Source organism: Chenopodium album, chromosome 7 (assembly GCF_948465745.1).
Source record: "Chenopodium album chromosome 7, dcCheAlbu1.1, whole genome shotgun sequence".
Classification (NCBI taxonomy): domain Eukaryota; kingdom Viridiplantae; phylum Streptophyta; class Magnoliopsida; order Caryophyllales; family Amaranthaceae; genus Chenopodium; species Chenopodium album.
In genome coordinates, this window is record NC_137840.1 from 14,878,239 (window position 1) to 14,903,282 (window position 25,044).

The following is a 25,044-nucleotide window of genomic DNA, read 5'->3' on the forward strand; positions in this document are numbered from 1 at the left end:
ACCCAAATGAGTTGTTTTTCGGGGATGGAGGGAGTAGCTCTTAGGACTGCATATATCTTTTTCGCTTTTTTATTTTTTATTATATCTTTCTTCTTAATTACATTCTTACTTTTTAATAAAATATTAACCCCATTATCTTTCTTTTACAATTTTTAACACTCCAACTACCCCATCTACCATTTTATTTAAGTCAAGTAAATTGGATAAAACTATGTGTCGGATAAAATGTAACACTTATTAAAATACGGAGGGAGTAATATATACAATGAGACAAATCTAACAAGACCCTATATTATTTATTATTGATTAATGGGAATTTATGGTCATATTTTTAAAGTTTGATCCAATTATTGTAATTGGTACAAAAAATAGGAATTGATTACTCCTTCGTCTCAAAATATCCGATGCAGTCAACATTGCATACATATTAATGCACTAGTTTGACTTTTTTTCTATATAACTAAATATTAATAAAAATTATTTAAAAATTATATTATGAAATTTTATATTAATACCTATCTAAAAACATATTTTATGATTTTTTTTACCATATACCCCCGAGTTTTTTTATTTACCGTATACCCCTGAACTTTTTAAAATTCATCTTATACCCCTGAGTTTCACAAAAATGTACCATATACCCTCTGGTGACTAATGATTGCTAATTTCGTCAGTCACTAGGGTTAATTATGACCCGAAATTACCCTAAATACATTCTCGTACCCCTGAAACTACCCACATTCCTTTTTGTCACCCACAAACCACCTCAAATTTCCTTTTCGCATCCTCTAAATCAGTCATATATATGTAGTTATGGATATTTGGAGTGGTTTCGCGGGTAAAATAAAGAAGAAGAGTGGTTTTGGGAATGGAGAGAGATATCTAAGGTGGTTTCAATGCATTATTAATCAAATTCCACTCATACCATATACCCCCAATTTTTTTTGTTTATTCATCATATACCCCTAAACTTTTTTAAATTCATCTTACACCCTCGAGTTTCACAAAAATGAACCATATACTCTTTGGTGACTAGTGATTGCTAATTTCGTCAGTCACTAGGGTTAATTATGACCCGAAATCACCAAATACATTCCCCTACCCCCGAAACTACCTACATTTTGTTTTGGCACCCACAAAACTACCTCAAATTTTCTTTATTCATCCTATAAATCAATCATACAAAAATGGTTTTAGAGATTTGGTGTGGTTTTGCGAGTAAAGAAAGAAGAAGAGTGGTTTTGGGGATGGAGGGAGAGATCTAAGGTGAATTTGATGCATTAAATTAATTAAATTTCACTCATATTGTTGTCATAAGGAGCATGAGAATATGGTGAATTTTGTAATAACTAAAGGGTATATGGTGAATTTGAAGAATTTCAGCGATACATGGTGAATAAACAAAAAACTCAAGGATATATGGTGAAAAAACCGTATATTTTTATTATGTTAGTAAAATATTATAGTCAAATCTAATACTTAAATAATGAAAAAAGACTAACATCCCATATATTCTGAGACTGATGGAGTAAAAAGATTCACTTTAGCATGTTTTGAAGCTAACATTGCCCAAATGTGTCTAGATTTGTGAAATAAGGCTTCATTGTGACATAGAATCATACTAATTGTCGTATGAAAGTTTACTTAAAAATAAAAGTTGGAACAAAAATTGGCCTGTCATTTGGCCTTTTTTTACCTAGATGATTTTATTGTCTAAATGCATCTAAATTTTCGTAGACAGGTCTCATTTGTCTTCTAGAATCATGAAAATAAGTTAATCTGTCATACCGCAAATTTTAAGGTAGACAATGGTGCACCTATTTCTGTGTGCACCACGAATCAGCTGCTGCCACATGTACCATATGCTTCCAGCTCTACCAATTTCCTCCAGTGGAATTTTTTTTCTTCGCGCGTCTTTCCTATTTCAACTTCTTCATAATTTCTCAATTTCTTGTTTACAATTATCATTCATAAATTTGTTGGGCGTCAATTTTCTCTCTCCTCTACTTCTCTCTCTTCGATTTTCTATCTCCTCTTTTTTCTCTCTTCGTTGTCATCAATTGCTTATCACCATTGTTAATTCCTCTATTCTTCACTATAGTTCATCTCCATGGATTTAATCTCTATACCTGAAGTTCTTGATAGTGTAGGTTAGATTCTTTATTTTAATTGATTATTTTCACTAATTAGGTTTTTAATGTAGTTTTTGAGTAATTGTTAATTTTTGTTAATTATTTCAATTGATAATTATCGCTAATCAATTTTGGATTTTTATTTGTTGATTTGAACTCATTGTATAATTAGGTTTTATTTAGTTACTGAAATTTTAGATGAGATTTTGATTTTTTTTTTATTGTTTTTCATTTATTCATTTATTTGATCTCATTATATAATTATTAGGTTTTTTATTTGCTTAATTTTATTTTTGATTTTCTGAAATTTGAAGTTTAATATGATTCTAAACATCGCATAATTTTTATGTTTAATTAGTTGTATATTCTTGATTAATTTATGAAGTAATCAAACTATTGATCTATTTTATGAAATTGTGAACAGATTTTGATTTCATATTGTATTGTATTAATTTGTAATGAATTTGATCATTTGTAAATTAAACTGTTCATGAATTCTTAGTTATGAAAATTTGGATGATATGATTTCTTGCAGAAGAATTTATGGGAAGAATTTGAAAGATGTACATATATTTTAGTTGAAAGTGTGTTGAATTTGATTTTTTATTTTAATTGCTGAATTTGAGGTTTAAATTTGTATTTTATGAATATTATTTGTTTATAATTCGTATTATGCACTTTCCATGGTAATTATTTTTAGAAATTTTTATTAGCAGATTAATATTATTATGAACACTGTTATTATATTTATGAACCTCTAGGTTATTTATGAGTGCCATTTATGGAACTCATTTGATGAGCATTTATGTTGTTTTTACCTTCTTTACATAGCTTTCTTTCTTAATAAATACTTAGTTTTATGCCTTTTCCCTTTATTTCCCTTTTCTCTCTTGTTTTATGTTTTTATGGTTTTTCTAGTCTTCTCTCCTTTATTTTTTCTCTTTTCGTGGTTGTAGATATTATACAAGGTTCGGGTCTCGATAGTGATGATTTTCCAAGTTGAAAGATGCTTGTAGAGTAAGCTCATAGCATTGAGAAAGCTCAAGATTCAAGGAAGTGAATGCTCCAAGTTCTAGCTCTTGCGCTCTCGAGCCGTGCTCCCATGAAGAAGTAGTGTCGAACCCACCAAAAGTGCTTAAACTTACTGCCTATACCATCATGCATCATCCATAGTTTGCGGATTCATTATCGAGCGCACGAGCGATAAAGAAAGTCAGAAGAAACCCAGATTGGAGAGAGCCCGCAAGCCAGGCGCGCGTGGCTCGGGAGAGGGCGTGCGCCTCATCTTGCGTGGGCTCTCCTCCCTGTTTTTGGCTTTGTTTGTTTTCCTCTTCCGCGCCTCTATAAATACCTTTCTGTAGGGAATATTTCAAGCATTAAACCCTAGCTTGAACCCCACTGTGGTCATACATTAAAGTACGGTGGCGTCCAAAAGGGAAAAAGATAGAGCAAAAGAGTCGCCAACAAGTTTTAGGAACTTGTAAACCGTTCATAGGGTGAAGGTTACACCCCTTAACGATCCAAGAGATCGTCAACTCCATAAGGTCTTGAACCAAATAAGGGTTCGAGGATGAAGGTACAAATCCAACCTAAAAGAGATTGAATCTGCCCTAATAATAGGCCTCTACTTTATTCTGATCGTATTCATGTGCGCTTTCTGATCAACATGCAATCATTAGAATTAACCCTAAACCTGTTTATCTATGTTGGTTGAATTTAATGCACAAACAAATCTATTATTGGCGATCACTTGAATTATAATCATATTAACCCTAACAAGGTTATTAATTATCTTATTAAGCGTGATTACAAGTACAAATTCCCTTTAAACATGCATAAAAGACGTGATCAAGCAATAAATAATTAAGCATCATAATAAATAATCAATCATAAATTATAATAAAAATAATCATAATAATAATCAAAACAATAATCATCATAATAATAATTATAATAATCATAATCATAATAATCATGTTATAGCATAATAATAGCAAGATCCTAGGCATGATACTAACAAATTAATAACAAACCCTAGCATGTCACTAATCATTAAAAATCAAATCTTTAGCCCTAACATTATACTAACAATCATAAATATTAGGAAGAACATAGGAAGCATCGTAACAATCATATTTAATATTAAAAATACCCTAGACATGATACTAGGAATCATAACAATCTAAACATGATTTCTACATCATAACATCAATTAAAACCATTAAAGCACTTACTTTGATGCTTCGTACCTCTTTCTAATAACAAAATACACACGTTAGTAACTTCAAGGAAAATAATAAACAAACAATTAAATTAAATAATTGAAATAGAGATTTGGGACCAAACCCTCATAAATTAAACCTTTCACGTCTAGGGCGAAGGCAACTTCGAATATGGCTAGGTGTTTCTAGATCTTGTGAGCGCGGAATTTTGTATGTGAAAACAAAGTTTAGAGAAAGAAAGAAAGAAAGATGAATGATTAAGAGAATGAGAGGATTAATTGAATGAAAAATGATTGTAGGCGAATGCTAATTAAAACTGATTGTTGATGATAACTGGTGAATGAAAACGGAGTTTTTAATACGTTATTTATAGAGAAAATCAGCCAAAAAGATAAAATTAACAAAACAGAGTCTGACGCACAAAAAACAGAGCTGGCGCAAACCCTAGCTAACTAGCGCCAGACACCAACATTAGCGCCAGGCGCCAAGCCTGTTTTTAACGCGTTTTCGAAAATCAGATAAGTTTGCCGTACTGGAGGATAAAATCATATAATTTCCTCGAAAATGCTATTTGATTTTAATTAAAACTCTGAAAAGTCAACAAAAGTCAATTTATCAATGCTAATTGAATTAGGAATGAAAAGAACCTTCTAGAAGAACCTAGATGAATAAAACCATTCCTAATTGCATTAGGAATGATAAATCATATTAGGCCCTCCTCTAGATCATTGGGCCGCATATAAGGCTCAAACCGGGCCCAGTTCAGTAAATTGGCCATAATTTCCTCAATATTCATCGGAATTGAGCTTATAATATATCGTTGGAAAGGTCTTGTCAAGCCCAATCCAATTACACTACTATTGAACCCATATCATGGACCAACCAAACTGGATTGGTTGTTTTCTTAAAATAAGTTTTCAAAAAACAGAGAGAAGAGAAAAGGAATTAAAACTATCCGCAACACTAGACTTTCCACACTTTCACTTCATTCGATTATGACTCGACGTGAAAGGTACTCATCACTGGGTTTGGTTTTGGGGAGACACAAATGGGTGTCTACAGTTTCTTTAATCGATTTTTGTAAGAAGAATTAGACATAATTTTGATCATATTTCTTAGCTTAGTTGAGAGCTTCTCTCTCTAGATCTAGGGTTAGTTTAAGAGTAGATTTTAGAGAGAGAAAGTGAGGAATTTCAATGGTGATTGAGAGATTGAAGATTCAATGGTGACAATTGTGTTGAAGATCTTCTCCATTATTAATGAGCACTTCTAACTCTACCTCATCTTATTGTTTTGCTTAATTTCATGTTTGTTTGGCTTGATTTTGATGTTTTATTCTTAATTAGTGTAAATGTGTAATGATGATTCTTGAGTAGTTGTTTGGCTAGGAATTGGGTGAAACTTGTATGATTGATTGATTGTGATTAATTTAGGAATTGTGTTGATTGATTGTTGAGATTAAAGTGATTAATGGAAGTTGTGCATGTGTGTAATTCGATTAGGCCTTGAGAATTATGCTAGATTGCATTGTAATTGCTAATGCTACGAACAATTGGTTTAGGAATTACAATTAGCAATTGGTTTAGATTGTGATTTTCTTAGTTTCTTATTCGTAGAGACATCTAGCCTAATGATTAGGAGATAGCTCTTTGATTCCAATTGATTGGTCTTATCATTATTCTTCACAACTATTGATTATCATGTTTGTCCCAAGTTGTTGAAATTGTCATGATTACTTGTTGATCTTTGTTCCTAGTGTTTTATTTCCTTGGTTATTTGTTTTGTTAGTTGTTAATTTTACCTTTACCTTCGTCTTTGATCTAGCTTAGGCATATAATTGAGAGCGCTTGAACAATACCGTTCCTTTGGGTTCGACCCTTGACTTGCCTATATACTAGTATTTAGGTTGGTTAAGTGTTTATAAATTTAGTTTGACCGAGGAAGGATTAGCTTAAACGACCTAGTTCACCCCTCGTCAGTTATTTTATTGAACCTTTGATCATGTATGTTTTTAAAAATAAAATTGTTCAAGTAATTATGAACATCTTTTTTCTTTATTTGAACTTTTATGTTTTATTTTTGAACTATAGTAACGTTTGTTATGCATTTTGTTTGATTATTGCAGGTTATAAGTATGAAGTTGTTTATAAGTGAAGTGTCAAAATTGAAGTGGAAACAAGTCAAAAGTGATGCAGAAGCATATGAAATGTATAATGATTATGCATTTAGGCATGGATTTAGTATTAGGAAGGGGAAAATTCGATATGTTGGTACTTCAAGTGTTTGGAGAGGCATAAACTACCTATGTTCAAATGCTGGTTTGAAGGATACTTCTTCTAAGATGCCTAGGAAGTTTTCTAAGTTGGATTACCATACATGTTGTAAAGCTTTTATTGATTTTGTAATTGATGAGAAAGGTGTATGGACTGCTGTTAAACATAATACGGATCACAATCATGCTATGATACCTGTTGAGAAGAGACATCTCCTTAGGTCTCAAAGAAAAATTCAAGGTGAGCATTTGAAGTTCATTAGTACTATGAGGGCTAGTGGGGTTAGGGTTACAGATTCTGTTCGTGCTTTGAGGAAAGAAGTTGGTGGATCTCCTAATCCATGCTACACTGTTATTGATGTTTATAATGCTTTAGCTACTAAAAAAGCTAGCAGATTATAAGGTGGTGATTGTAATGCTTTGATCAAGTCTTTTGCTGCAAGACAAGCAAAAGAGAGGGACTTTTATTATGAGTTTGAGGTGGATGGAAATCATGTCCTTAGTAGTGTATTTTGGAGGGATGGTAGAATGTGAAGGGATTATGAAGCGTTTGGTGATTTGATGATCTTTGATACCACCTATAGAACCAACAAATATGGCATGATTTGTGCTCCTTTCGTTGGTATGAACCATCATTGTAATAATATCATGTTTGTAATGGGTTTTGTCCTTGATGAAAAGACCAGCAATTTTGTATGGTTGTTTGAGGCTTTTATGAGATATATGGGTGGATGTCGACACCCCATAACCTTAATGACTGATCAAGCACCTTCAATTACTGCTACAATTAGACAAATATTTCCAAGCACTCGACATCGTTTATGCACTTGGCACCTTGGTGAGAATTCGAAGACCAATATAGGAGGACTCAGAATATTGAAAGGGTCTCCAGAAGTATTTGATTATTTGCTCAAGTATTGTGAAAGTCCTGCTGAATTTGAACATTACTGGCCAAGGTAATATTTCTTTACATTTATTTGAACTATTGCTTTTATATTTTGTGCTTTTATGTTTGTAAGCTGAACTATTACATTTACATATATGGGTACTGCATTTACTGAAATTAACATGATATATTTATATTTGAACATTTATGTTACATATTTGAATTTCATGTTTAAAGATATGAACCTTTATTTTTATATGAACTATTATATATTTAATTTTAACATGCTTACTTTCTATGTTTTGCAAGTGCATATGAACAGAATGTTATACGTTCTGAACTTTTATTATTGTAATTTGAACAGTAATGTTATCTTTTTTTTTTTTTTTTTTTTTTTTTGGTCTATTGTTTTCTGTTTTTTTTTAATAGAATGCTGACAAAATACAAGAGTTCAGAAAATGATTGGTTAAATAACTTGTATGATATCAAAGAAAAATGGTGTCTTGCTTATTCAAAAGATTAATTTTTGTGTGGAGTTTTGTCATCCCAAAAGAGTGAAACAACAAATCATTCCGTTTCCAGTAGATTGAATAAAACAGATGGTTTGAGTGACTTTTATAGTACTTTTCTAGATGTTATATCGGAGTGGAGGAGTAAAGAAAGTAAGCAAGATTTCTGATTTTTGAGGGGTAACCGTCATCGTGCAGTAGCTAATGTCAGTTTGCTCATACACGCTAGGAAGATTTATACTATTTATGTGTATGTGGTTTTTGAGGATCAATTTGCTAAAGGTATTTCATGTTGTCAAGAGAGAAAGCATGAAGATAATGAGACTATTTGTTATTATGTTTGGAGGCCAAATAAGGACATTATAAGGCATGAAGTTACTTATGAGAAATTCACGTTCAACATCAATTGCACTTGTAAGTATTGGAGTGAAATGGAATTGTTATGTGGACACTCTCTTTGTATATATAATATACATTTTGTTCAAAGGATTCCAAAGCAGTACATAGTGAAGAGGTGGACTAATAAGGCTATGTGTAGTCATGTTACCGATAAAGATACATGTCAAGAGGTTAAAGTTGTTCCTTCTGCTGTTTGGAGAATTCAAATGCTTAGAAAGTATGTTCAGTTAGTGACATCATGTCAAGATGATCTTTTAGCTAGAGCTGAAGTTGATTATACTTTTCATATGTTACGTGAAAAGGTGGAAAGTTTTATGGGTCCAATTGATATTGAAGATGTTGAAGTTGGTGAAGAAGCTAATGAAGAAGGTAATGAAGAAGGGTTTCCTATAAACAATCCAAAAATAGCTAGGAAAAAGGGTGAAAGAAACTACAGGCCAAAAAATATTGTTGAGAAAGCGTGTAATAAAGCTAAGGGTTGGAAAAATAAAGTAGATAAATATAAATATGAAGTCAGAGCTACTGTCGAAATATTGGTTATTGAGGTACTTTTGAACCCCTTTTCTTGTTTTATGAACTAATAGATTTTATAATTGAACATCTCAGAATTTATTTTTATTTTGCAGGTTTTAGATGATGATGGAGATCCTTTGATTTATTCACAGCCAGCAACACAAGGTTCAAATATCTCTGTACTTTCAAAGAAAAAAGATGTTTAAAACTCCTTCTGAAAATGGGATTTGCAGACAGGTGGGTTATAACAGTGATGGATTTTGTGTCTTCTGTCTCATACTCGTTTGTGGTTAATGGTGGTGTTTGTGGTTCTGTGATTCCTTCCCGTGGACTTAGACAGGGAGATCCTTTGTCTCCGTATCTATTTATTCTTGTTGTTGATGCTTTCTCTGGTCTGTTATGGAAAGCTATGGTCGAAGGCTCTCTCCATGGGGCTAGAGCTAGCCGGAAAGGGCCGAAAGTTACTCATCTACTTTTTGCTGACGATAGTCTTCTTTTTGCAAGAGCCAACTGAAGAGAATGCTCGAAAATAGTTGAAATTCTCAACATATATGAAGCAACTTCTGGACAGAAAATTAACTATGATAAGTCGGAGGTCTCTTTTAGCAAAGGTGTTAGTACGTCGACGCAAGAGGAATTACTTGAAATTTTAGCAATGAGAAGAGTTGATACCCACGGGAAATATCTTGGTATTCTCACCATCATAGGAAGATTGAAAAGGATGGTTTTTATGGCTCTCAAAGATAGAATATGGAAGAAATTGAATGGGTGGAAAGAAAAATTGCTCTCTCGGGCCGGAAAGGAAGTACTTCTGAAATCTGTAATTCAAGTGATCCCAACTTATCTCATGGGAGCCTACAGATTGCCGCATAGTGTAATTCATGATATTCACTCGATGATGGCAAAATTCCTATGGGGAAGTACGGAGGAAGACCGAAAGGTCCACTGGAAAAAATGGGATGATTTATGCACTCCGAAGTGTTTAGGTGGACTCGGGTTCAGGGATCTCCAAGTGTTCAATGAAGCGATTTTAGGCAAAAAACCCTGGCGACTAGCCAAGTGTCCGGACTCTCTTCTTAGTAGAGTCATGGGAGCCAAGTATTATGTGAATTGCAGTTTCTTGGAGTCTAATTTGGGCTCTGCCGGCAGCTATTCTGTGGAAAGTATTTGGTCTTCCAAAGCTTTGTTGAAGGAGGGTATTCTATGGCGAATTAGTAGCGGTACGGCTGTCAAAATTTGGCGAGAACCTTGGATTGATACCGGTGATAGCATATTTATTTCCTCCCCTTGTGTTGAAGGTCTGGATACAGTTCCAGATTTGATTGATCGGGATAAGCGAGAATGGAATGCAGATATTATCTCTGAAAATTTTAGTGATGTTGAGGCCCGTAGCATACTCTCTATCCCATTGAGTTCACAAGTTTCAGCAGACTCAATTTATTGGGCATTTTCCATGAATGGAGTCTATTCGGTTAAAACCGCGTATATGCTAGGAAAGTCGTGTAATTTTGACGATTTTCATAAGAATTGGGTAGATATATGGAAGCTAGAAGTCACTCCCAAAATTCGCCATTTTATCTGACGAGTATGTACATGTACGCTACCGGTTCGTGCTTACCTCAAGTATCGCCATATGTCGGAAGTCGACGTCTGCCCTTGGTGCCTTGACTGCCCAGAAACATTGAGGCATGCTTTCTTCGAGTGTCCCACTGTGAGGGAGCTCTGGGTGGAGTGTGATTGCAAAGAACTTGCGGTTTGGCCGCAAAATTTATCCTTCCTTGATTTCTTTGGGAATTGGGGTACCCATAGCTCAAAAAAAAAAATGCAGGGGTGCTATATTGATGTGGTACTTGTGGCGTAGACGAAATGAGAAAATCTTCGAAGGATTTGAAACTTATCATCCTGTGATTGTAGATAGGGTGCAGCGGCTTGCGAGTGATTGTGTCTCAAACACGGAGAAAATATATAGTGTAGTCCGAGCCAAGAGCAATAGCAGCCCCAAAACTTGGGTAGCCCCTCCTGAAGGAACCATAAAGATCAATTGTGATGCGTCTTTACGCGATGAAGGCTGGGTGGGTCTCAGTGTGGTGGCGAGAAACTGGCAGGGAGAGGTATTATTTGCGGCAACTAGAAGATTAAAAGCCTTCTGGCCGCCCATAATATTTGAATGTAAAGTTGTTGCTATGGCTACAAGACTTGCAAAACACTATGGACTTAAAGACCTGGTCATAGAATCTGATTGCCAAATTTTGATCAAAAGGTTGTGTAAAGGCTCTGTTTTCCTTGCTGATCTTGATCTTGTGCTAGAAGATGTGCTAAAATCTTGTAACTTCTTTAATTCTATAGCTTGGTGTCATGTTAAACGGGAAGGCAATAGTGTAGCTCAGCATTTAGCCCGTTTAGTGCCTTTTGGGTTGGAATAAGTTTTGGAGAACCATTGTCCTTGTGAGGTCTCCCCGTATGTATTGATGGATAATTTATTAATATAAGGCACACCATCCGTTTCCCTCAAAAAAAAAAAAAAGAGAGAATTAAAAAAAAAATCAATCACAGCACTAGAAAAGAAATTAATATAGATTATAATATAACTCATAAAATTATATTTTTTGTGAAAATATAACCCATAATATTAATTAAATATTATTATACAATATTTTTGTCAAAAGCTAATTACCTTAATAATCTAGAACTATGTATGAATAATAAACATTAACAAATAACTACTGTATGTAATATAAAAAAAAAAATTGGTAGTTTATTTATTCACAATATTATTAGATAATTTTCTTAATTTAATTTTTATTACACTAATTAAAATAGTGTAGAATAGATAATAATACTAAAAATAACCCTGTGAGTGGCATGGGACCTAACCTAGTTGTGATATATAAGTAATATATAAAACTAAAATTTTACCCAGGCCACGAAATAGTGACACTTGGTGTTTTAATTTTTCGCCAAGTGTCGCACCACACTGGCAACACTTAATTATTAATAAGACACGTAAGATTTATTTGGATACACACACACACACAAATATATATATATATATATATATATCTTTTTTAAATTGGATAAAAAAAATTATTTAAGAGTTTTACTTTCAAAGAAATTTGAATAGATTTAGTAGGATAACAAAGCTATTTGGGAGGTTTATTTTCAATAAAACTTTGAATTAATATTTGATTTTCAATAAAACACCAATATTTTTATACAAAATGGCAAATCAAGAGGGGTACAAAGAGGAAAAAAAAACAAAGAGACATGCTATTATATATAACCGTTCTCTAGATGGTCAGAGAAAATGAAAAAATATCACACCTTTAATAGGACAACTATTCTTTTTAGTTGTACATTATTACTTCTAATTTTGTAGATTATCAAGTGATTATTAATCCACAAAATACCTATAAATTGACAAATATGATTCTCAAGTGATTATTAATCCATGAGTAGAAATTTCAAATAACATATCAGTAAACAACTCGGGCATTACACGAGGCACAAAACTAGTATATATAGGGAGTAATATGTATAAGTTTGTGGTGGTAGACTGGTGGGGGAGTTGTTACCTACACCCCCCTAGGCATCATTGCCTACACCCTCCCCCTCAACCCCCACCTAATTACCATAATATTTACAACCCCTCCCCTTAGTTTCCTACATTTTCTCTCTCCTCCTTATAAATCAGTTTTCTTCATAATTTTACTAACGTTTGAAATTTCTTCCTCATAATTTTACCACTTTCTCTCCTAAACTACCACAATATTCTTTTGAAAAATAAATCAAAAAACTCTTAGATCTCTACTTGTAAAAGAAAAAAATCAAGAAATCGAAGAAAATTTCTACAAAAGAATGACCATCAATCAAATTGTAAGTTGATAATTTTGTTTATTTTTCGAAAAAAAGATCAACTTTTTATTTGCCTTAATCTTCAATAATATGAAATTCAATACTAGTAGTTCATGATTTCTTATAATTTTACTTGGTAATAATGATTTCTTAATATTATAGTATATTGATGTTTTATATAATCTATTTTAAGTTGATTTAACTTGTTGCGTGTGCTATTAGCCTATACAATTATTGGACAAAACAATTAAAAACAGAGTTTAATTGCCCTAATATATATATTGAATAATTTGATTTATTTCGTAGAATTATAGAAATGTAAATTTAGTTCGTAATGGACTTTTTTTTTAATGAATATTCATTTTTATTTTGGTAAATGTTCATTTATATACTAGTATATGGTCCTTTACTTACTAATAAATAATCATTAGAAATCTTCACATATCTAATAAGAATTTCCATTAGAGTTTGTAGTTTTTAATGGAAGTGGTTCTTATTATAATACTTATATTATTTTACAAGAATTTTCCATAATTATATTATAATTTAATTAAAATTGTTATTCGGTTAATTTTGGCTAGTACGTTTATTCTATCGTAAATGTTCATTTAAGATGAACTTTATGTTAATTTGTAGAATTATTAATGTTCATTTAGATAATATATTTGTTCATTTTCTAGCAATGTGTTCAAATTTGGTTTTGTTAATGTTATTGTCATATTTGTTTAATGGAAGTGATTTAAATGTTCATTTAGTATACAATACATGTTCATTTAGATTTTATACATTTTTATTTTCATTTTCATATTGAAATATTGTTATATCTTTATAGTGTGTTCATTTTTGAATTCTAATTGTTATTCATGCGTAAATGTTCTATTTTGAATTCATAGATTTCACGTACTTTTGTTTGGAATGTGTTGTTGTTGTTGGTGATGGTGTTGTTGTTGTTGTTGTTGTAGTTGTTGTTGTTGTTGTTGTTGTTGTTGTTGTTGTTGTTATTATTATTATTATTACTATTATTATTTATATTATTATTATCATTATTATTATTATTTATATTATTATTATCATTATTATTATTATCATTATTATTATTATTATTATTATTATTATTATTATTATTATTATTATTATTATTATTATTATTATTATATTATATCTCAAAAATAGACAAAGTCATACAACCTACAAAAAATTAGTGGGAAGCTGAGATACAATCTATAGACAAAGTCATACAACCTACAAAAAATTAGTGGGAAGCTGAGATACAATCTATTATTATTATTATTATTATTATTATTATTATTATTATTATTATTATTATTTATTATTTATTATTATTTATTATTTATTATTATTATTATTATTATTATTATTATTATTATTATTATTATTATTATTATTATTATTATTATTAAAAAACTTGATCGATCTCTCATAGTATAGGCTAATCAATTAAGGAAATTGAATGCCATATATATATTGTGCTCAGATTATATTTTTCATCGAAAACACACAAGTATATGATTAAAGTTGCAACAAGGAGGATATATATATATATATATATATATATATATATATATATATATATATATATATAAACACTTTAATATATCAAATGTAACAAATAATGTTCATTTAGCAAGACACATGTATATTTGGTTCAATTTCATGTTTATGAAACAATTAAATGTAATAGTATAGCTGTATAGAAATGCGTTATCATTGTAATTAAATTAAATTTATATTATATTGGAAATTATTTGTTAATAACGTTTTATTTTAAAAAAAAGAAATTTAAGACGTATTTATTTGCACACATCTTACTATGAAACTTATACATAACTCTTGAAATGAACATTTGATGATACAAAAATGAACATATGTTAGAACACGGATAAACAAATATGAACATTGGATTATGCATATTTAATATAATAAAAATGATTTGAATGCAGTAATCCTTATAAATAAATTTGGTCTCTTTTTATTTATAGAAAATTCTTAAAATTCAATTTAAAACATTTATTAATTTGAACAAAAAACTCCTTGTAATAAAAATGAACATTTACCAATACATAAATGAACATTATATAAAAATTTGAAGAAAATTCGTAAATGAAATGGGCGGGGGCTGAACACGCGCAAAGGGTGGAGGGTGCAGGCAATGTTCTCTACCGTGTGGTGTCGGTAAAAATTTATAGTGGGTGGGGGTTGTAGGTATATATTTACCTACACTAGGGTGTAGGCATTAGTAATTAGGGTGTAGCTTAGACCAATTGCTTTATAATGGAGTTACCTAAGATTTGAACACCTGACCATTAAGCCTAAGAAAACAATGTAAGCATTGACTTACCACTAAGCTACACAAATTTTGCTATCTCATTTTCGTGCAAAAATTGTATATTATCCTTATTTTTCAATTTTTTAAATTATAAAAAAAAAAAAAAAAAAAACCGGAACCCACTGTGGATCTGCCACTGTCATTTCCTCCTAGAATCATGAAACTCATTATCAAAAAAATGATCTATCAAGCCACTAACTTAGTAACTTATACGAAGTACATTTTATTTTTATGACAATAAAGCCTTTGTTTCCCTTTTGCATAATACTTTATTTATTTGATTTTTTTTATATTTGACCAATCACGTGGTGACATGTGTGCAAAAAATCCAAATCACAAATGTTAGCCTGATGAATCAGTTAAAAGTCACTTGGGTGCAATGGGAACAGATAGGGTATAAAGTTGGGATTATTAAAAAAAAAAACGAAAATTGGGATTAATATTAGCGGATGGAGCAAAGATAGAATTAATCACGACAATTTTTCCTATTTAATTTATATATGTAATATACTTCTTCTATTTTTATTTAGTTGACACATTTAATATAGGCACCATATTAAGGAGAGGAGAGAGAATAAAAGAGAATAAAAAGGCAAGTAGGGTAGACTAACAAACAAGGTATAAAATTTATCAATAAAGGAGACGTGTCAACTAAAAATAAACTTCCTAAAAAGGAATACATGCTAACTAAAAAAACAGAGATAAATATAAATGATGCTTTTAAATGCCTCATTTTGCAAGAGAAAAACCTTTCAAAAGGATCTTTGTTCAAAAAAACCACCACGACCACTTTATTGTTTTTAGATGAAACCTCTTCCCTTTTTTCTGGTATTGACTAAAGGTTTCAGACGTTGACTCCTCATGTTCTCTACTTGTAACCTGTTATTGAGTAATTTTCCAACCTTTTCTAGCTCCCTAGTTTTCCCTCTAGGCTTATCTTCCCAAATCAATTGAAAGAAGAATTAGGGAAAATTAAACCTCCCCAAAACAAATCAATTGAAAGGTAAACTAGGGAATTTATCTAATTTTTTCACAATTCTAATGCTCACTCCGCCGTTGTAGTGCTCACTCCACTCTTCTTCTCTCTAACAATTTATGGGTTTAGTTTAAGCATCAAATACAAATTAGGAAACCTTATTTTGCAACCAAACGACCCATTTCTTTCTCCTTTAGCCATTGACAACAACAAATAAGTGAGTTTGTCAATTGTGGTAAAAAAAGCCCCAATTTTTATACTATTTGCTATAATAATTTGATGAATGAACAATTACTTTAGTTTATTGTTGGAATATTAATGGAATGAGCAGATGAGAGAGAGGGAGAGGGAGAGAGAGAGAGAGAGAGACCCGAATTGATGTGATTGGAGTGTTAAGCATTCATAGATGAAGAGAAAAAAGGAGAGACAGAATAAAGGCACTAACTTTGGAGGGAAAAGAAATGAAGGAGAGCAAATATAAAAAAGACATGGGTGTTAGTAGAGAAAATAAGGAGTCAACGTGTGAATCCTTGAGTCAATGTCGGAAAAGAGGGGAGAGGTTTCATCAATTAAAAAAAGTGATCGTAGTGGTTTTTTTGTACAAAGATCCTTTTTAAAAGGTTTTTTCTTGCAAAATGAGGCATTTAAAAGATTTTTTTGACTAATTTTTCTTAAATTAATTGGTACTCCTCCCCCTTCTTATTAATGTATCCCTTGCTATTTTGGGTGTTTTTTTAAACTGCATCACATTATATTTGGTAACTCTATATATACACCCTCTATTTTTTTTTGTCTTCTCATTATTCATATTCGGTGCGGTTTTCAATATACAACTTTGACTATTAATTACTCTAATTCATATTATTATAATTTATGAAAGATTGTATAGTAACAAATCTAACAATAGCTCATATTATAATTTTTTTTTACATAATATTTAAAAAATACGGTAAAAATTATATAAATTCGATCACGTAAATAGTAAATAAAACAATAAAGAAAACCGTTGGAGTACCATAGTTTATTATTCATACATTATATTTCTATCAAAATACTCCATAAATCATTCACTTGTTAACATGAAAAACACTTAGTATAATATTGAATAAATAACAAAGTGTGTGCGCGCGCGCGCGTGTATATATATATATATATATATATATATATATATATATATATATATATATTAAGTTTTTCTAATTTTACTACGCATGGTTTACCCATTTCATTTAGGGGTTATCACTTTTTTTGAATCATGTTATAGATAACCAATGTTGAATCTAACATTTTTATAAGCGCATTCAAAAAACTTGACACATATAAAAAAAACTAGATAAATAGCTAGGCATTGCACGATGATAATAAATAATTTTTTGTAATTTAAAATTATATAAAATAAGTAATTTCCTGTTTTATTTATATCACAAATATTGATTTCACTATCAAAGTTATACGTTTAAATTAGTTACAAAAATGATTGACATTATGTGTGGGTTTAAACAATATAACATTAAAAAATATATTAAAATTAATTATAATATTAACAAATTACGTTAAACGACATATATATTATATTACATATCGTTGATGCATATTAAATTATGTGAATGTTTAATATACGTTAAAATACATATATATTATATTACTCATGATTTTTTTTATCATCTTTCCCATATTTAATTATTCAATGTTTAATAAATCATCATTTAATTTTTTTTAAGTGGGTTTATTGACCCCATAACTTTAATCTTGAAACCGTTATTATATATAAATTGTCATATTGGTAAGATTATTATATGCTTAGAAATACTGAATTTTCTTTCTTAGTATCTCAAAGTGTGCCTATTGTTATGCCTATAATCTCATATAATATACATAATAGTTTTTTAATGTTATTGTAAAGATTTATTAAATTTTATAATATTTTTAATCAACTTGAGACAATATTAGAAATACCAATTTAGGCGAAACTAATTTAATATAATATGGTCAACATGTATAAGTATCAATTTTCGGTGCAATTATATGCTATTAATTTTTTTTGGTTATGAGGGGTAGATTTCGTTTGTATTTAAACTTAACATGATGTATCATTTTATTTTGTTTAAAATTTTTTCTATTCTATATTGATAAATATATATGTACAGTTTTCAGATGATGATACAATATGCTTTGAAATAGGTCGAGCTTAATAAAATTCATGTTTGGACATCATTAAAAAATCTTATGTCAAATTATCTCAAGAAAAATCCCTATCTCTTAAGAATTGATTTTTCATTAAATTCACCTTCACTTTCATGTATGGTAGCTGTTGATGAGCTATTATGAATCGTGAAAGTGTTTTTTGAAAATAAATTAAAAACATTTAAAAATATAAAAGCCGCTCAAACAACGATAAATTAGTGGAAATATATCAAATATTGCTTCTGCACAATATTTCGGTAAACAATTAGCTTTTTAAATTAAATATAATCTTGTTTTAGAAATGAAATGTAATCAATGTTGTTTATTTGTAGTGGGGTATTATATAACATGTTTGCCATATATTCAGAACAAGAGACTTTATGGTGATATGTGGACTTCTTTGTATGTCATTAAAGAAGAAAAACGTAGATTTTTTCATAATTTTGAAAATAAACTTCCACTTAAACAAAATGAAAAAGAGTTTGATGATGTTTTGTCCACTTTAGAAAGCGTCATCACTTTGACTAGTCCAAAAAGATACCAAACTTGCAAATTTGGATTGAGGAATTCGAGAATATTTAAACCTATTGACGGAGTTAAGTCACTTTTAATCAGTTTAGAGTTAGAAAAAGATAAACATTTTTCTTATTCTTTTTTCTTCATTGAAAGTTCAGTTTATTTAATATTATAATGTTATTGCTAATTTTATAAATTGTATTTATCTAAATATTTAAAAAATGTTATTTGAAACACCATCACTATACTATCTACGTAGGTTTAATTGTTTTTTTTTTGTATGTTTTTTTGGCTAACAGACAACATAAGATTCAACAAATTTTATTTTTAATCGTCTAATTTTTTGGTCGATGTTATCGAATCTCTTTCATAGAGTTTCAGATGATGCTTTAAAGGAGATTTTGATTGATCGAAGAAAATTCATTAAGAATTTAAAAAGAATTTTTGGATAAAGGATTGGAAAACTAAAGCCTTCAATGACAACATGCATATGGCAAGGTATTTACAATTTTAAAGGTGTTAGTTTTTGTGAGACATCTAAATATACAACATATGTGATAAATTTCATCAATGTAATATTTGCGCATTCTAATGATTATGCTTATGATGTTGAATGCGGAAAATCAGTAATGCTTTTATTTCTTTCTTATTTAAATATTTTATTTACAAAATATGAATTATTATTGCATATTAAATTTTTTTAAAAAAATTTACAAAAGTTGACTTTAAAGAAAAGAAGATACGAGTTGCCAAAATATTTTTTTCATATAGAGATGGTTTTAAGGTCAAAGTTATGATGTTTACTTAATTTTATATAGAAAAAAAAAATTTAAAACATGATTTATTTAACATTGAATTATTTAATATGAGAAAGATAATACAAAAATCATGAGTAATATGATATCTATTTCGTATCAATACATATAATTTAATATGTGTTATCGATATGTAATACTCGTATAATATGTATGTAGTTTAACGTAATTTGTTAATTTTATAAATAATTTTAATATATTTTTTTTAATGTTAAGCTGTATGAACCCACGTATAATGTCATTATTGTGTAACTAATTATACGTATAACTTATAGGATAATGGAGCCAATATATGTGATTTAAATAAAATAGTAAATTACTTAATTATTTCATACCTCCTCCGTTTTTTTTTATAGTTGTAATAGTTTAACTTTTACACTTTGTATGTGTTTCATTTTGACTACCTTTGATGATCTATAAATAAGTAAAAATATATTAATGTGGGATCTTATTAGCTTCGTCTCGATTTGTAAAATTTTAATATCTAAAATTTATAATTTTTACATATTGGTAATCAAAGATATTAATGATTCAAAACATGCATCGACAAGCGTGAAAAGAGAAGTATTGCAACTATAAAAAACAGAATATAATATAAAGTTCAAAAAATTATTTTTCATCACCGTACAACATACACGTATTTATCTTGTAATTTTATATGTGTTATGTTGTTTGAACCCATTTGTAAAAAAAAATGCTTGATTCGTCACTGCTTTCATGTACACAATACTCTATATATTGTGTGTGATATTCATGGAATGTTAAGTGGTATTACTTTAAAATTTGTCTTATTTTTAATATACATCGATCTTTTATATAGTTTATAAGTTTTATTTCAAAAGTTTTAAATTTTAACAGGAATAAACGGATCAAACTCTCACAAGTCTTGAAAAGATGTTTCGGTTATATGTTACACCAGTAACTTCCGATTTTCTGTGAGTATTTATATTACATTTTGCTTTATTGTAGATTTTTTATTCGTAAATATTCACATTAGTTTTACAACAACTGCTTAATTCTTATAAATGGCTACTATGACAAGGGGCGGTGAAGAGGTCATCGTTCCACAGTTTTCTTATTATTCTGTTCCTAAGATGTTATTTTGCTATTTTATGCTTTTACAATTTTTTCCTCTATCGGTATTTCTTTTACTTTAGCACTCAGCTATTTTCCCCTTTTAAAGCTGAGTGTTACAATTTTCCATCTCTTTAGTAGTGCAACTTTACTTTCTAATGTTTCAACGAGAATCAACGGACCAAACTCTCACAAAGTCTTGAAAAGATATTTCAGTTATATGTTACACCAGTAACTTCCCGTTTTCTGTGAGTATTTATATTACATTTTGCTTTATTGTAAATTATTTTATTGGTAAATATTCACATTAGTTTTACAACAACTGCTTAATTATTATGAATGACTACTATGACGAGGGGTAGTGAAGAGGTCAATGTTCCATAGTTTTCTTATTCTGCTTATTATTTTGTTCCTAAAATGTTATTTTGCTATTTTATGCTTTTACAATCTTTCCTTCTATCGATCTTCCTTTTATTTTAGCTCTCAGCTCTTTTTCCCCTTATAAAGTTGAGTGTTACAATTTTCCATCTCTTTAGTAGTGCAACTTTACTTTCTAATGTTTGTTTTCTCTACTATGCTTGTTACTACTTGTTTATTTTCCTCTCTATATGTGTTACTGTTTTTAGTTTTAATTTTAATTCTTAACTTCCATACTAATTTATACTCCTGTTGGGAATATTTCAACCATCAATTTTGAGCCCCACGTGATCATGCACTTAAGCATGGTGGCGTTCAAAAGGAAGGAAGCTAAAGATAAAAGAGTCGTCAACAAGTTTTAAGAACTTGTAAACCGTTCATGGGTGTGAAGGTTACGCCCCATTCACGATCACGGAGATTGCTAACTCCATAGTGGTCCTGTACCATGACTGGATATTCGGGGATAATGGCACAAATCCAACCTAAAAGAGATTGAACCCGCCCTAAATCGGCCTTTACTTAATTCTTATGATATTCATGTGCGCTTTTCGATCAACATACATACAATAAATTAATCCTAAACATATTTAATCTACGTTTGCTGATTATTATTGCACAAATAAATCTATTATTGACGATCACTTGAATTAAAATCATATTAGCCTAAATCAAATTATTAATTATGAATAATCAAGTACAAATTCCTTTTAATCTTGCAAGAAAGGCGTGGTCAAGCAATAACAATAAATATGAATAAAGCTATGTATAGTTAACACAAGAATAATCATCATAACAATATAATATAATATAATTAATTAGCAAGATTCTAGACACGATACTAAGCAGATTAATGAAAAATCCTAGCATGTCACTAATAACAAAGATTAAAACCCTTAACATGATAGTAGGAATGTAAAGAACATTCTAAACATGATTTTGATGTCAAAAGAATAATTAAGTAATCGAATTACTCATTTTGATGCTTCGTACATCTTTTTATAAAAACAATACACACGTTAGTAAATTTCAAGAAAGATCAAATCAAATAAATAAATCAAATAAACAATAATTGAAATATAGATTTGAGACTAAACCCTTAGAACTATCAACCTTCAATAGTAGAAAAAACAATTTTGGCACCGCTTCAAACCCCATATAACCCAACGGTTTGAACCGCTGAAAATGTGGGGGATGCCAATTCCTCCCACATATGACACCGGTTCAAAACCGGTGGGAAAATTGACTTTTGGCTCTGGTTAACCGGTGCCATTAACTATTTTTGCCACCGGTTAACTGGTGTGAATAACTACTCTCGCGGTTTTTTTTTGGTGTAGGCACTTATTGGCACCGGTTAACCGGTGCCATTTTATTTAATTAATTTTTTTTCTTGTTTTCTTGCAATAATATAAAAAAATCCTGCAATTCCAGCAATAATAACTTGTTTTTTAGGCCTGTAATTCCAGTAGTAATATTAACAAAAATAACAAATATTATTATTATTATTATAATTACCAATAATAATAACATTATTAATAATTATAATTAGAATAATTTTAAAATTGTAATAAAAACAACAATACATATATTGATATAAATATTGCCAAATGCAATACAATAAATAAAAAGTGTTATATATATACACAAACGATACTAAGTAATTAATGAATAATAATATAATACAAAAGTTTACAAAACATAAATTCACAATAAAAGTGATATTTACATGTTAAAGGTGATAAAAGACACCAACATATCTCGAACTTTATTAAGTTCCTTGATTGTCAACGGACAATCCTTTTGTACCTTGCAAAACTTGAAATACAGAAAAATTTGTTAGAATTAATTAAATAGGCTAAACAATATGTATTTTCTATTTGATTCTCATAACATATCTATATTACCTAGTGTTAGGTGTCTAATAAGGCTTGAAATTGCATCAAATTAACATTTCACTAACTTTTAAGACGCATTTTTTAAAAAATGGCCTATATGACTTCTACTTTGCCCATATTCTACATTTCTTATCAAATGAACTATTTCTATTTCATAACATGTCAATGTTACCTATTATTAGTTGTCTAAGGCTTTAAATCACATCAATAGAGCATTTTATTAAGTTTTAAGATGCATTTTACTCAAAATGGCCCAATATGGCCTATATGACTTATACTTTGCCCAATCCCTACATTTCTAAACAAATGAACTATTTCTTGATAATCACCATTTTCCCTTCTTTTTAATCATATTGGACACCCCCGTATCCCTAGCGTCATTTTCCCTTGATTTTAATCATCATTTTCTTGCTTATTTGTAGTTTTAGTGTTCTTACTCAACAAAACCAGCAAAAACAATCCTTTTTTCACTCTTGCATTAGTGATTATTGATGTTGAATTAGTGTGCTTCCCTAGTGGTTCGACCCTTTACTTGCCACTAACTAGTTTAGTGTAGGTTTAGGTATTATAAATGATTAATTTGATTAGGGTAGTAGCTTAATGACCTATCTAACCCTTGATCAAATTTTGGCGTCGTTGCCGGGGAAGCGACTTGTTTAACATTTTTTTTTGCTATTGTTAGAGCCATTTTATTCGTTTTCCTTTCTTTTATTTTGCTTGTTTAATCCTACTTGTCATTGCTAATCGTGTGCTTAGCTTTGTTGTATTCAAAGAGAGATATGGCCAGACAAGAGGATGACCTTCTTTTTAGGGAGTTTGGAAACCCGAAAATCTATGAGCTCACAAGTGGTATACTTCTCCCGACCACCGAGACTAATTTCACAATCCATCCACAATATGCTAGGATGGTGCAAATTGAGAAATTTTCCGGAGGCGTAAGTGAAGACCCCATTGAGCATTTGGACCGATTCCTTGAGTTGTGTGCAATGATGCAAACAAATGAAGTGAGCCAAGATTACATTCGTATGCATCTCTTTCGGAAATCTCTCACTGGAAGAGCAAAGAAATGGCTCAAGCATTTGAAGCCCAACTCTCTCACCACATGGAAGGAAGTTGCGAAGGCCTTTCTCAAGAGGTTCATTTCCGATGAGCAAACCGCAAAAATGAGGAGGAAGATAGCTTCCTTTGAGCAAGAACCGGATGAAACTCTTGGGGAAGCATGGGAAAGGTTTAAGGATTTGATTAGAGCATGTCCACATCATGAATTTAACCATAATTATTTGCTCATGAGATTCTTCTATGATGGTTTGGAGCCAATGTCAAGGACCAATCTTGATGCGGGTGCCGGTGGCCAATTGATTAAGATCCCTCAAAGCCAAGTTGAAGCTACAATTGAAGAAGTGGCTACTAGCTATTCTTGGGGAGGCCAAAGAAGGTCCCAAGGGAAGAAAGGAGATTTTTATGAGTTGGAGAAAGTCGGCCAACTTAAGCACATAGTTGAGCTCTTGAATGAAGGTTTTTCCAAGTTGAACTCAAGTGTTGGTTTGTGTTAAAAACATTCACAAATCATTGATTTCTCATGTGCTCGTTGTGGTGGGACGGATCATGATGCATCCTATTGTAGAGAGTTCAATCTCAAGCATGGTGAATTTTTGACTTTGAGGAAAAAAGAGTTTGAAACACAAGCTTAATCCCCAAAACTTCAACAACCTCCAAGGCAAGAAAACTCTTACCCCCAAGATGTACCTCTCTTCAATCCACCAACCCAAAACTTTTCCTACCTTTCCAACCAAGTAGAGAACTCTCAAGATAAAAATCATGACCTATGTTCTCAAGCGTATGAAGAAAAATCCCCACCCGACCACACACAAACCCAAATTCTTCAACAACGTCAAATTATCACTCAACAATTCCAAGAAATCAAATCTTACAATGAAGTTGTTGATTCCCAACTAGCCAAAACTTCTTCTCTCTATTTAACCACAAAACTCCCCTTACAATCATCTACTAACCCTTCACATACTTATCAACCCGAAAC

The 25,044-nt window shown here is 30.5% G+C and overlaps 2 protein-coding genes and 1 non-coding gene across 3 annotated transcripts; 2 read left to right on the top strand and 1 right to left on the bottom strand.

The window, feature by feature from the left end:
* The first annotated feature begins 6,488 nt into the window (after positions 1-6,488).
* Positions 6,489-7,028, top strand: LOC145640035 (protein FAR1-RELATED SEQUENCE 5-like). Its single transcript, XM_081691346.1, has one exon. It carries the CDS (start codon positions 6,489-6,491, stop codon positions 7,026-7,028), a length of 540 nt encoding a protein of 179 aa, XP_081547472.1.
* A 3,746-nt stretch (positions 7,029-10,774) lies between these two features.
* LOC145640036 (uncharacterized) lies at positions 10,775-11,356 on the top strand. Its single transcript, XM_081691348.1, has one exon. The coding sequence runs from the start codon at positions 10,775-10,777 to the stop codon at positions 11,354-11,356; it is 582 nt and encodes a 193-aa protein (XP_081547474.1).
* Positions 11,357-24,166: 12,810 nt separating this feature from the next.
* LOC145641404 (small nucleolar RNA R71) lies at positions 24,167-24,273 on the bottom strand. Its single transcript, XR_014115433.1, has one exon. It is a non-coding gene; the product is annotated as a small nucleolar RNA R71 (small nucleolar RNA).
* Between the last annotated feature and the right edge of the window lie 771 nt (positions 24,274-25,044).